The 13863-nt window shown below is 39.9% G+C and overlaps 2 protein-coding genes and 1 pseudogene across 2 annotated transcripts; all 3 read left to right on the top strand.

The window, feature by feature from the left end:
• The first annotated feature begins 7923 nt into the window (after positions 1-7923).
• Positions 7924-8421, top strand: LOC147446634 (uncharacterized). The gene has a single exon (XM_086524733.1). The coding sequence runs from the start codon at positions 7924-7926 to the stop codon at positions 8419-8421; it is 498 nt and encodes a 165-aa protein (XP_086380859.1).
• Positions 8422-9216: 795 nt separating this feature from the next.
• On the top strand, positions 9217-9635 carry LOC147446633 (uncharacterized). The gene is made up of 2 exons (XM_086526266.1): positions 9217-9259; positions 9331-9635. The coding sequence occupies exons 1-2, from the start codon at positions 9217-9219 to the stop codon at positions 9633-9635; spliced, it is 348 nt and encodes a 115-aa protein (XP_086382392.1).
• A 360-nt stretch (positions 9636-9995) lies between these two features.
• On the top strand, positions 9996-10340 carry LOC147446632 (uncharacterized; annotated as a pseudogene).
• Positions 10341-13863: the final 3523 nt, after the last annotated feature.

The raw sequence follows: 13863 nt of genomic DNA, 5'->3' as shown, positions 1-13863 counted from the left end.
GTTAGCGGCTGCCGATTGCACCATGTCCGAATGGATACACCACAATTTCCAACATCCCTTCTGTTTGATATCGACACCAAGAGAGGAGGCGACCCATCCTGCGCTTTGATGCCAACTCAAGGGGGTGATAACATTCACTTTTTCTCATATGGAACGTTTAATTCCAAAACATCTTTCCTTATTGGTTCAACTTTCCAATCAAAGTCATCATACTAAATTTGAACTCAATTTTTCATAGTCCACTGGTGAGAGTTCTCTAATTCACCCTTGGTTCAAGGTCATTGAGTTTTTCTTCCGGTTATGACCGAGCATAGTTGTCAGTGCATTCCTCTAAGATGAGTGTATTTACCAACTACACGAGTCCTCATTCCCAAGTTTGATCTCCACTCCGTAGTTTGGAATCCCTTTTTCCGTTCCTTGACTTGACTTAATGGACAACATAAAATTAGGTTCAACTTTTCGGCCAACAAGTTAACCCTCTGGAACTCACTCTGTCACACTGAAACATTGATAAATACACCTTTCTGAGTTAGTCTAGAAAACAATATCCTAATCATATCAAACCAAGAATACATTTCAAGTATAACCTTGTAAGTATGCATTTATTATATCATTTCCACATAAAAAAAGATAAAAATATTTTACTTTTTTTTATAGTATTATTAAATTTATGTAGTTATCTCTCAAACACTCACATGTACTTCTCTATGCATATTCCTATCCTCGTCCCAAGATTTGAGTATCCTGTCTCTTTCGTCACGTGTGCAGGCGATGCTTTTACACAATTTTCAATTCTTATTTTTATTTATCTTGTTTGGGAAAGGCTTACAAAATTGATCTACCTTAAGTTTCTTTTAGATAAATATTATCAGAAGCAGAGCTAATGGTTCGTGTGATGAGTACAATTGTGGGATAACCCATTTAAGTTCTTAGCAAACAATTAGAATAGTTCCTTAATTAAATCACATCTTTCTCCCTTATCCAATTCCTTCTTGGATCCATTTTCCTTCTTCCTTTTTTCCTTGGTATCAGGCCTACCCGGACTAAGCCGATTTCTAGACGCATCCGCGGGTCCTCTTACTCTGTCGAAACTCACTCCTATTCAATCCTAATTTTAGGGTTATTGAATGAATTGGAACTCAAAATATAGCACAACGGTTATGAGTCCTAGTCAGAAAGAAACATCCCCCGTTGCATCCCACATTTAAACACTTGTGCCGACCCTTTTTAAATCATTCAAGACAAATTTTACACATAAAATTTCTATATTATGCTAGGACTATCTACATCAAATCTTCTCGGTAAAGTTTTAATTCTAATTGCAATTTAGATTAAGTTCATTGAGCTATAATTTCCTAGTTTTTTAAAATGTCTATTCAAATAGAACCTTAAAAAAACAATGAGTCCCTTTTAATGTCTACTCAAACAAAACCTTAAGAAAACAATGAGTCCCTTGAGAGTAAAGATTTTATCTCGACGTAAGTTTAGAGTTAATCCCGTTTTGAATGAATTCCATTTGTTTTCTTTGCATCATTTTCTATCCATGGATATCTCCATGAAAACGATGGGAGTTTTATGTTCAAGCAACATGGTTGTCACTTCCGTGAAGCTATCCCCTTACTCTCCTGTTAAGGCTACACCTCGGTGGAGTAGGATTTTGACTTTAAAAGTGACTATGTAATGAACTTTAATATGGGGTGTGTCTTTTGGGATCTTAAGAATAGGGATGTTTATTTATGTCATGGTGTGTTCAACAATAGGCAGTTTTTCCATTACGATGATAAAAAAGATGTAATGGCGGATTCCTGCTATATCAAGAAAGTGCAGAATGTTTTGTCAACACTGTTGTCTTCTTTCTCTTTCTGTATTCTCATCAATGCAGTATTCCGAATGTGAAATGGAAGCAGCAAGTCTTTTCAGAGTATGTCTACGACTTTGTACTGAAGTTTGTAGCAATGGCGGAATTCTGTGAATATTCAGAGTGTTTGTCAGAATTGAATGATGTTTAAATGGGAGAGTTAAAGGCAATAATACACTGGCGATCACGGTCTTGGTGACGTGTGTTCATGGACGAAGTTACTCTCTTTTGTGAGAAGGTGGAGTGCCAGGATGAAGTGGAATTGAAAAGGCATCGACAGTTATTATGACAGTTTGGTTTGAAGAGGTCAAGTGCCATTGGGTAATCAGTTCTGGATAATTTACCACAGCCATCACATTCTTATTTGATAAGGTTGGCTGCGAGGCAGCGGGAGTTGCTGCAACATGAGGAACAGCGTGAAGCTGGACAGGAGAATCGTGAAGACAGAGGTGTCCAAGTTGACAATTGGGAGGAAGCATCACAGCCGAGTACGGAGGATTTAGAGGTCATTGAGCAATATGGGGGAATTTTCAATGAGGCTGAGAAGAATAGGCCATTAGATCCAGGATATGTTGGAGGTGAAGTGTTGCAGCAATTGTTTCTGACAAGGAGAAGATTAGAATATGACCCATCTGGGCATTGACAAAAATATTCCACGAAAACCAGTAATACCGGGATCATCATTATCCTCCTCAGCAGGGCAGTTATCTCCAAATCCGCAAAGGAATATGGCGGCAGCGGCTAGAGCAGCTTTACGCATCAAGTTCGGGACCTTCTCAGGGAAATCCAAACAGGACCCTGATTGCCACGTAGCTGAATTTGAGACAAGATGGCAGGCCAGAGGATTTGACGGAGTATATGATGTAACAGCCAAAATGTGACAATTCCAAGCGACATTGGAGGGGAAAGCCATGCAATGGTTGAGTAATTTCAATGTGGGACATTTTGTCGATTATGATGCATTGAGAAATGCATTTCTGAACAGATTCCGAAAGGTGAAGACACCAAATGATGTGCTTAATAAAGTGAAAGGCATTAAGCAGAAGAAAATGTTTGTTGAGGATTATACTCAGAGGTTTAATCAGTACCTGAATAGGCTTACCTATGCAGAGAGGCCTACGGATTAAATGTTAGCCGGATATTATATGAATGGGTTGCGGAAAGAATTGCGGAATGCAGTTGCAGGTGTTGATGCTGGAGCAGGATTGGATAATTCGGTAGCAAACAACTGCCACAAGGGCAGAGAAGAGGTTTGGAGTTGTTAACCCAGGTTCCTCTAAAAAGAAGTCCAAAAAGAAGGAGAAAAAGGGTAAAAATAAGAAGAGATCACTAGATGACAGTAGTGAGGATGAGTCAGATTCCGATTCAGATTCGGATACGAATACAAATACAGATTCAGATTTAGATTCTGGTAGCAATTCAGACTCCGGTGAGAGTTCAGACTCAGATTCTGATTCAGAGAAGGAGGACAAGAAGAGGAAGCATAAGAAGAAGGGTAAGAAGAAGGCCAAAGGGAAGTCTAAGAGTAGTACAGTGGAAATGATGGTAGAGAAGAAATTGAAAGAATTGGGTGTCAAGCCGGAGTCATCTACCAGGAATCTTCATTGTGACGTGTGGAAAAGATGGTCATGTTACACCTAATTGTTGGTATAATCCAAATTTTTGAGGACCAATCCCAGAGAGGATTCAACAGAAGATTCAGCAAAATTTGGCACAAGCAAGTGGAGTCTTTCCGGATACAGGTGGACAACAGAAGGTATTTAATAATATGGGATGGCAGAGAAATCAGCAGCCATTCTCGGGGTGGAGACCACCTTTTAATCGGAATCAACCATTTTGGGAAAATTTCAATCAAGGATTTCGACCCAGGTTTGGAGGATATCAGAATTTTAGGCCATGGGAGGAAATTGGAATCAACAGCAAAATTGGTAGCAGCCACAGGGGTGGAAACAACCACAAAATTGGAACCCACAAGGGTGGAATCCGCAAATAGGGAATGCGCAGGTACCACAGTTGCCTGCACCACCCGAACAACAGGCAGCAACAAAGGAAGAGGCTCAGAGCAATTTAGTTGGTGTTGAGGTTTTTCGGGATCATGAAGCGAATACGGTTTCGGTAGATTGTCCTTTCGAATGTAGTCCTTCAAATGATATGTGGGAAGATTTGGATAGTTTGGCAGTAACACGCTGAAAAGCACGTCTTAAACCACCCCTGGATTGGGAGGAGCAAAGAGATGTAAGAGATGAAGCAGTTGAGGAAGTTAAGAAGTTGGGTCCTAATGAGACATTTTTTTAAAAGTTGCAAAAGCAGATGCAGAAAGTGGTCAATTCTGAATTACCGTTAGCAGCATTATTTGAAGAACTGCTAAATACTCCTATGCACTTTACATTGGATCAGTTGCTTTCGTTGGTACCAATTTTTCGAGATAGGTTTTATTCTGCAAAAGTCCCCATGAATTTAAATGCATTGGAGAAATCAATTGAGAGTTATCAAATTAATCCAGATGATGTGGATTTCACTATACCAACTGTGCAACTCGAGTTTGATGGCCGTGTGTTTCCAGAAGTTATGTTGGATGGTGGATTCGGGGTGAATATTCTGTCGAAAACTGAATTTCAAAAGATGACAAATGTGAAGTTGAAGCCTGCACCATATCAAGTGCGGATGGCGGACCAGCGGAGAGTGCAGCCTTTTGGAATGTTGAAATGTCAAACTTTTAAAGTGCATGGATTGTCTTCTACTACAAATTTTGTGGTGCTGAAGATGCAAGATGCTGGTAATGCTTATTCTATGTTGTTGGGTAGACCATGGTTTAAGTTAGCAAAGCTTAAATAGGATTGGGAAAAGAATGAGGTCATTTTGAAGAAGGGTAAAAAGTCAATAAGGATTCCGATGAGTTCCAAGAAGCAGTTGTTGACATCGATGAAACCAATGTTGGCTCAGACTATAAATTTAGCTGAGGAGGTTGAAGATGATGAGGGAGCATGTTTTATAGAGGCTAACCCTACAGTGGTTCTAGTGTTTGAAGTGGATGTTGTGAAGATTGTTGAGAAGTATGTGAATTAGGGAGAGTTGAAGAAGTCAACTAATAGCTAGAAGCAGCAAATGGAGATCTGAAGTCAAGCAAGAAGTCACAAATTGGTCACAGTAGTGCAGAAAAGGATCAAGATAATTTAGAAGGGGATATTGCACCAAAGGAGGCAATCCTCAGAGCAGAGTTTCTTTATGATAAATTGATGGAGAAGGTTTCCAGAGTCAAAGAGGATGAATTGCAGGATTTTGATTTGGGATCTCAAGGGAGTCCTAAAGTTGTCAAAATAAGTGTTCATTTGGATGATGCATTTAAGGAAGAATTGAAGCAGCTATTGATAGAGTTTATTGATGTTTTGCTTGAGATTATTCTGATTTGAAGGGAATGGATCCTGCTGTGTATAAGCACAAAATCAATTTGAGGGAGGATGCAGTTCCAGTGATTCAACAGAGATATAGAATGAACCCCAATTATGCTAAGCAGGTTAAAGAGGAGTTGGACAAGCTTCTCCAAGTGGGATTTATAGTTCCAATTGATCAAGTAGAATGGTTGTCACCTATAGTGGTGGTTCCCAAGAAGTCAGGGAAGATCCATGTTTGTGTGGATTACGGGAAGTTGAATGTAGCAACCATTGCAGATCCATTCCCATTGACATTTGTGGATTCAATCTTGGATGATGTAGCAGGACATGAGATGTACAATATTCTTGATGGATTTTCAGGGTATAATCAGATTCGGATGGCAAATGAGGATGTAGCTAAGACATCGTTTATTACTGAGTGGGGAGCTTTTGTATACACAGTGATGAGTTTTGGATTGAAGAATGGACCCCCTTCTTACTCCAAAGCGGCATTTAAAACATTTGAACCTTATTTGACAAAGTTCATGAGGATTTTTATGGATGATTTTTGGTATTTGGTGAGAAGATGAATCATTTGGAATATTTGAGGAAATGTTTGGAAAGATGCCGATTGTTTTGGATGTCTTTGAATCCATTTAAGAGGGAAATTGTTAGGGATATCATTTCTAAAGAAGGTATTTCCATAGATTCAGACAAGATCAGTGCAATTCAGAAGGCAGTAGAACCTGTTAATGTGAAGGAGATTTCCAGGTTCATGGGATAGATTAAGTGGCATAATCGAAATTTGAGGATCAAAATTTGAGGTATTTGGCAAATGTCAGTGCACCTTTGACTCATTTGAGAAAGAAGGATGTTGATTTTATATGGGGAGATGCTCAGAAAAAGGTTTTTCAGTGTTTGAAAAAGATGTTAGTAGTATCACCTATTATTCAACCTCCAGATTGGCAGTTGCCTTTCCATGTGTTTGTGGATGCATCGGATATTGCAGTAGGAGCGGTGCTGATGCAGGAGAAGATCCGCAGATGGTTCAGACCAGTATATTATGCAAGTCGGATGTTGACACCGGCTAAGAAGAACTATACTGTTATGGAGTGTGAGGCTTTAGGGATGCAGTTTGCCTTGGAGAAATTTCGACATTACTTGTTGGGGAATAAAGTGGTTTTCCATGTGGACCATCAAGCACTTATCTTCTTAGTTAAGAAGCCACATCTGGAGGGTAGACTTGCCAAATGGATGCTTTTGTTGTAAGAGTTTTATTATACAGTGTTGCAGACATCAGGGAATCAGCATGTAGTGGCGGATTATCTTAGTAGATTGGAGTATTTTGAGGAGACACCAGGAGTGTCAGATCAATTGCTAGATGCGGATTTGTTTTCTGTACAGGGGCATCATTTTGACAATTGGTATGACCAAATGTTGCAGTTTTTGATAGATGGAGTGTTGCCTTCTAATATGTCATCAGATCAAAGGAAGAAGTTTGCATTGAGGAGTAGGCCATTTCTGATTATTGTTGGAGCATTGTATAGAAAGGGAGCAGATCAGATCATCAGGAGATGTGTGCCTGATGAGGAGCAGAAAGCTGTTTTAGAGGAAGCCCATTATGGAACAACAGGAGGACATTTTTCTGGAGAAATAACAGGGAGAAAGATCATGCAGGCTGGCTTGTGGTGGCCATTGTTGCTCAACGATGCACATCACTTTGCAAGGGGATGTTTGCAATTTCAAAATATTGGACAACCTACTTCAATGGATAGGATGCATGATCACCCAGTTTTACCACTTGAACCATTTCAAAAGTGGGGATTAGATTTTGTTGGGCCAATATCATCGAAAGCTAACAGAACAGGAGCAAAATACATTTTGGTTGCAACAGACTATGCTACCAAATGGGTGGAAGCAGTATCTTTAAGGGATAATAAAGCAGCAAGTGTTGCTAGATTTTTGTATACAAACATTATGACGAGATTTGGATGTCCCATTGAGATAGTGTCAGATCAGGGTGTGCTTTTTTTGAATTTAGTAATTGCCGAGTTGACAGCTACACATATGATTTTTCACAAGAAGTCAACTCCATATCATACGCAAGCAAATGGTCAAGCTGAGAGTACAAACAAGGTGCTAGTGAGAATTCTAAAAAAGATTGTCTCAGAAAATAGAAAGGATTGGGATGACAAATTGGATTCAGCTTCATGGTCGTTTCGTACAGCATATAAGGTTGCCACATGGATAACACCTTTCAAATTGGTTTATGGGATTGAGACTGTTGTTCCCATGGAGTATGTGATTCCAAGTCTGAGATTGGTAGTTCAACATAGGCTGAGTAGTGGGGATTCTGTGTTGCATAGACAGAGGGAGTTGTTGAAGTTGGATGAGGATCGGATTCATAGTGCATATGCAGCGGATATTGGACAAAAGAGACGACAAGCTTGGATGGCAAGGTAGATTAAGTTCAAAATTTTTCAGAAGGGTGATTGGGTGATGTTGTACAATTCCAAGTTGGGACCACACCCAGGAAAACTAAAGTTAAGGTACCTTGGGCCTTATCAAACTGTAGAAGTATTAGGCCAAGGAACATTCAGATTGAGGGATGTTTTTGGTACACCTATTGTGAAACTGGTTAATAGCTTTAGGATGAAGAAATTTTATGGCAAGTTTCCCGAGATTCCAAGATGGATGATAAACAAGGCTGAGGAAATTGGAGTGAAATGGGTACAACCAGTGTTGGATTTCAAGGCGGACTCTTTGGGGAGCACTTACCGCCATACAATGTCCAGCAGTGGGTACATGTTGCAGAATGTGGTCGGATTTTGTTTTGACAAAAGTGTGGTATTGGAGAAAATCTGTAGCGGAATTGGATTGGGTGGCATTGTCCAGGGGTTATGTCATCAAGGAAGTCACCAATTTATGACACGGAATGTTTTTAAGAGAGATTCCCTTGAAGTGAGTGATCCAATCAACACACGTGTGCAGGGTATTAACACACACTTTCAGAATAAGGACCATCATGGGGTGGTCAATGCCCGATTTGAGGTGAAAGGCCCCACTCATTTTTCATGCAAGTATCCCGCGTTCATCGTCAAAAGAAGCTTTCCTACTGTACATGCGTTTCCTATCACCTTCTACGCCATGTCTTTTGAAAGCTTCAAAAAATCTGCTGCACCTAAACAGTAGGCGCTAGGTGAGGAGGAGATGACGCAAACCCGATCAATGAAGATGTCCATGGAGGAGCTGTTACGCCCCCGTAGAGAAAGTAATCAGAGCGTGGAGGAAATTGAGGGGGCAGAATCCGGTGGCGACGATGTTGTGGAGGAGATGGAGGTTGATGAGATATTCGACGTTCATGATCGTGATACAGAGGTATGGCTACGCCGGGTTGGCCTTTATGAGTATGCATGCTTACCATGGGCTCTTTGGGAGAAGAATGAGTTTGCAGAGTCGCAGCTTTGCCACCTTAGGAAAAATGCTGGCTATATCATGGAGGGAAAGGATGTTTCCCCAAAGTTGGTGGCAGAGGTTTTCAAGGTTGCTCACAATCCTTTGCACAAGGCAAATAAAGTGACAGATGCGGTGATGAGGTCCGAATTTGGGCAGCCACCAGAAGGCAGTAGGGCTTATTATATGGTGTGGAATTGTGGCAAACTCCGCAGTACTCACTTATTTTGGTATTTGGATAGGGTTTGTTTGTTGGCAAAAACTGCCTATATGTCCAAAGAGGCGTTTGCTCCAATTCATCATGCAGAACGAGGGCAGAAGGTGGGTTGGGCATCCTTCATTTTTGATAGGCTGCAGCTTTCAGAGCCAAGGGATAAAAGGAGGTCACTGTCTGTTTCCAAGGTAGCTCCTTACTTGCAGGCAATTTTCTCCTCTGTGCTGTAGGTACCTCTCACACCCACACCACCGAGCTTAGTTAAGAGTCCAGATGTGCATAGCTTGGGTGATGCAAAGTGTCGGAAGTTGGATTGGGTTATGCCTAGTGGGGACAAGCTTAAATCTGCATTGGGCCAAGGAAGTAAGTCAGCAGCTGGCACAGATAAAAAGGTGCAGTCATCAAGGAAGGTCACTTTTTCTCTTCTAGGACAGGATTGCAAAACCTCGACACCAAGAGCCATACCATAACTCTGTTTTCGCGGAAGGTTTGCGAGGGTTCAGGGGAACAGACCCCGGTGACACATGCCATTAAAACAACCCCTTTTGCTAAACCTACAAGTGTTAAGTTGGATGGGGTGTTCTCAGTTCAAGGTGCTGTTCAGAGTTTGTCAAGTTTGAATTGGTTTATCTGCAATCAGGAGGCTATGATCCTCACCCTCCAGATGCAAAAGGCTGAGGGGGAACACATTGATGGCTTGGAGTGTGAAGTCGGTCAACTTGCAGAGCCGGGTGGATGAAGTATTGAAGGAGAAGACATTATTACAGGAGGAGTTAGCTTGGGTCGTGCGGATATGCGTAATCGGATTTCTAAGATGGCAGGAACTACACAAGAGTTTCAGATATGGGCAGATGGACTTAAGGAGGCCACAGAGAAGCAGTTTCATGAAGTGGAGGATAAGATTGCACATCTTATTGCAGATAACAATTTCTTGATAAATAGGTTAACTCCATTGGTGGATCTGGAGAGGGCCACTTTGGATGGCCAGGGTGTCACAGGTGTGTTGATCTCTGATGCAGATGTGGATGTTTTGAAGAAAGAGGTGTTTGATTACACCAAGGAATTGTGGCACCAAGCAACGGGGCTTTTTCAAGAACACATGGCGAAGCCGATTGATAGGTACAAGTCGTGGTTTGAAGCCGTTGGAGAGCATAAGGTCCGTGAGGAGAATGCCGCGCTACGTGAGCGGAATGATGAATTGGAAATGCAATTGGAATCAATCCGCAAGCAGCTGATGGAGCAGCAGACTAGTATTCAAAAGGGAGCACAAGCTGCAAATGTGGAGGAACTACATGAGAGTAGCATGGAGACAGTTGCAGAAGGTTCACTTCTTGTGGTTGAGGTGGATGCAGAACCGCTGGCAGTACAGTTACCTGTGGTAGAGGATGCAATTGTTGAATTGGAGCAGAAGTAGGGGCTGGATGCAGAAAATCAAAGTGGCTGAACATGGATCAAGGGATCATGGGTCCGAGGTCAGCCTATGGCTCAAGCCACCGGACTGTGCCAAGTGTTAAGGCTACACCTCGGTGGAGTAGGATTTTGACTTTAAAAGTGAATATGTAATGAACCTTAATATGGGGTGTGTCTTTTGGGATCTTAAGGGTAGGGATGTTTATTTATGTTAGGGTGTGTTCGGCAATAGGCAGTTTTTCCATTACGATGATAAAGAAGATGTAATGGCGGATTCCTACAGTATCAAGAAAGTGCAGAATGTTTTGTCAACACTGTTGTCTTCTTTCTCTTTCTATATTCTCATCAATGTAGTATTCCGAATGCGAAATGGAAGCAGCAAGTCTTTTCAGAGTATGTCACGAGTCTGTACTGAAGTTTGTAGCAATGGCAGAATTCTGTGAATGTTCAGAGTGTTTGTCAGACTGTTTGTCAGAATTGAATGATGTTTAAATGGGAGAGTTAAGGGAAATAATACATCTCTCTCCCTCCTTTTGTAATTGCAAAACAAACTTGAAAGTAGACAAACTTGAAATAAACAATGTATATGCTGTCTACATCGATCTTTGTTTTGGTGTGAACCATGACTTGCAAACACAACATTTTGAATGCATGGTTTTGGACATGGATTTTGTTGGAGAGGGGGGTTTTTATGAAGTTAATTTCTCATGCATTGGTTATGAGAAATTAACTTTTTATGAAAATGAAAAAGTTAATTTCTCATGCATTGGTTATGCCCATGTCCCCATGGTGTAAACCAAAGTGTCTTGTGAGTTAACTTTGGTGCTTTATTAGCTCGAATTTACTCGCTTCCCCCCCCCTTGAGTCGGTAGCTTATATGCATTGGTCAAGAGTAAGGGTTAGGTGGAGACCCTTACAAACTCCCCAACAAAAAGAAAGAGCCCATCTCGGAACAATAAAGGAAGGTGGTAAATCTATAATCGTAAGTTATACCTTTAACTTCTAAGTTACGCTAGGTCATTCTTCGCTAGTTTTCTTATCTATATAAGGTGCAATCTATCTTCATCTTTTACAGTAATGATATCTCCAACATTCTCTTTTCTTTTCATCCCTTTGTCAAGAACTTTCAAGGACTATTTTTTTAATTCTTTAGGGGGTCTCTTTTCTCATTACCTTATTTTATGGATCGATGGTAGAAGCTAATTTTACTAGTGGCCATTCCTCATGTTCCACAAGCAAGTGAATCTATAAGGAGAGATTTTGTGGAGCGATATGAGCACCTGCTCTTTCCTCTCTTGGGAACTTCAATAGAGAAACCAAATGGTGGACGTTTCGAGGCATAAGAAAGGTAACACTTTGAGATGACAATCAACTTCACGACAATCTTCTCTTTGCTATGGTTATCAAAGCTATGGATTTGGATCCTCGATATTGCTGTGTACTAAGGACAATGCATCGTGGGTTCCATGAACACGTATTTTTGCTTGTAGAGTTCCTTCCTCACCACAAGATTTGACTTTATCTCCATTTTGGCTTGCCTCTTAGAGATCCTTTTGACATATGACCTCATGCTAATGAGATGGATGTTATGATAATCACGCTGAATTATTCCAATAAATGTTACCTAATATTTGTATTGCTTGTGATATTTCTTTGGTGATCATGTGATGGATGGGCTTATTAGTTATAAAAAAGTATTTATCTTTGTTGTATCTCTAGACAAGATCATCGTGTATTAATTATTAAGATCTTTGTTCTTGCCTTGAGTCCTTATTTCTCTTATTTCTTTTGACATATACAATTAAATTTGTTCTTAATTTACTATATCTGGTATTTTGTAGAAGTCCCTGAGAGAATTACAAATGTAACTGAATTGATATATATATATATATATATATATATAACAATTTTATACAACGGCCCAAGTTGCAGGATTTGAAAAAGAAAACTAATCTTGTTCTTACTCACAAAAAATAGTCGTATTGCAAAAGGTTACACTACTTGAGTGACCCAAAAGTTTAGTAGAGCTTGTATTTGTTTGATTACATGTGTTTGGAGAGCTCAGTTTGATATCAAAAATTCTCATCAAGAAAGATGAGAAAACTTAGAAATAAGGCATTCCCAATCTTCCTAAGAAGCATCTTCAATGGGAAAATACACATTTTCTACAAAGAAAGAGCACTCGCCTCACTTAGCGTATATTTAGACTTTTTCTAAGAATTTTCAAAACATGGCGTACATATTGCTCTCGATCTTCTTGGGTGTTTGAAAATACGAGAGTTTCATCAAAGAAGTTCACAAAAAAATCATTTAGCTTTTTTATTGAAAGGTCACTCATGGGACAATAAAAGGTGGTAGGGGCATTATCCGGGCCAAAAGGCATGAGTGGGAACTCATAATGCCCAAACATTGTATTGAAAGCTATTTTAGGTGTATCTTCTTTTTTGATCCCAACTTGGTAGTAACCTAATCTAAGATCAATCTTAGAGAAATATCTGGCATCCTCTTCTTCTAGTTGAGTAGACACATCATTGCCACTTCTTAGAAATGGACGTGGTTGTACAGATTTGAGTACGGTCTTAAGATCCTTGTCACATTCAAAATCTTCTACAAGTGCTACAGTAAGCAGCATCTGATTTAGTATAGGATAACTTGAGATGCTGGTGGTGCTTATGTATCAGGAAGCACAAAATTTGAAGTGCTAGATACGTGCAAGTCTCACACAGATCTATCTCTTGAGAGTTTACGTGGCATTTTTTATGGATGTGGAAAAAAAAGGTTCATAAAGTTTACATATACGTTAAGGATATATTTCAAACTCTTTAAAGACATACATTTCAAAGCCCGAGTTCTCTTTATCTTGTCCAAAATTTATATCTTGCAATAATTAACGGTGACGGGATGCACTTCTTTAATATTTTCTAAATGCTAAGTTCTTCAATTTCATGTTTTTGAGAGATCCGTTCTTAAATCCCTAGGGTTAATAGTGCTACAAAATATTATATTATAGACTTGGATAAAATTTGACAGGAGGAGGTTTTGCCATTTCTTTTTGGGATGTATATCTTGATATCTTTTAGATTCTAAGCTAGTCGATTCCTTCTTGGGGGGGATGTATATCACTAATCACCCTCCTTGACTAAAGCCATGGACGTCTTCTCCATGTGCCATACTTATAAACGGCTCTTAAAGTGCATGCCTCTGTCTCAAGAGCAAACAAAAGGGATTTTTTGAGCAATGTACTTACACACCTTGAGAGTGGCAAGCGAAATAATCCCTCAACTTGGCATAACGCTTTTGATCTCTCTCTCTCTCTCTCTCTCTCTCTCTCTCTCTCTCTCTTTAAACGATGCCCATAGAGTGGGTTATGACATTGTAATGACTTCTTGTCTATGACCAGCTGATGAATAAAGTGATGATTTGATTTTTGTCTTGTCTCTAGTGGAAAATTTAAACTATATAATTCATCAAGCTATCATGTCTCTTTCTTATAACATGGTGGTATATATTCTGTCTCTTTCTTACAACATTATTAAGTTATCGTGTCTCTTTCTTGC

Source organism: Adiantum capillus-veneris, chromosome 12, assembly GCF_014529385.1.
Source record: "Adiantum capillus-veneris isolate H3 chromosome 12, ASM1452938v2, whole genome shotgun sequence".
Classification (NCBI taxonomy): Eukaryota; Viridiplantae; Streptophyta; class Polypodiopsida; order Polypodiales; family Pteridaceae; genus Adiantum; species Adiantum capillus-veneris.
Note: the sequence above shows the minus strand (reverse complement) of the source record. Positions and strands in the feature narration are given on the sequence as shown.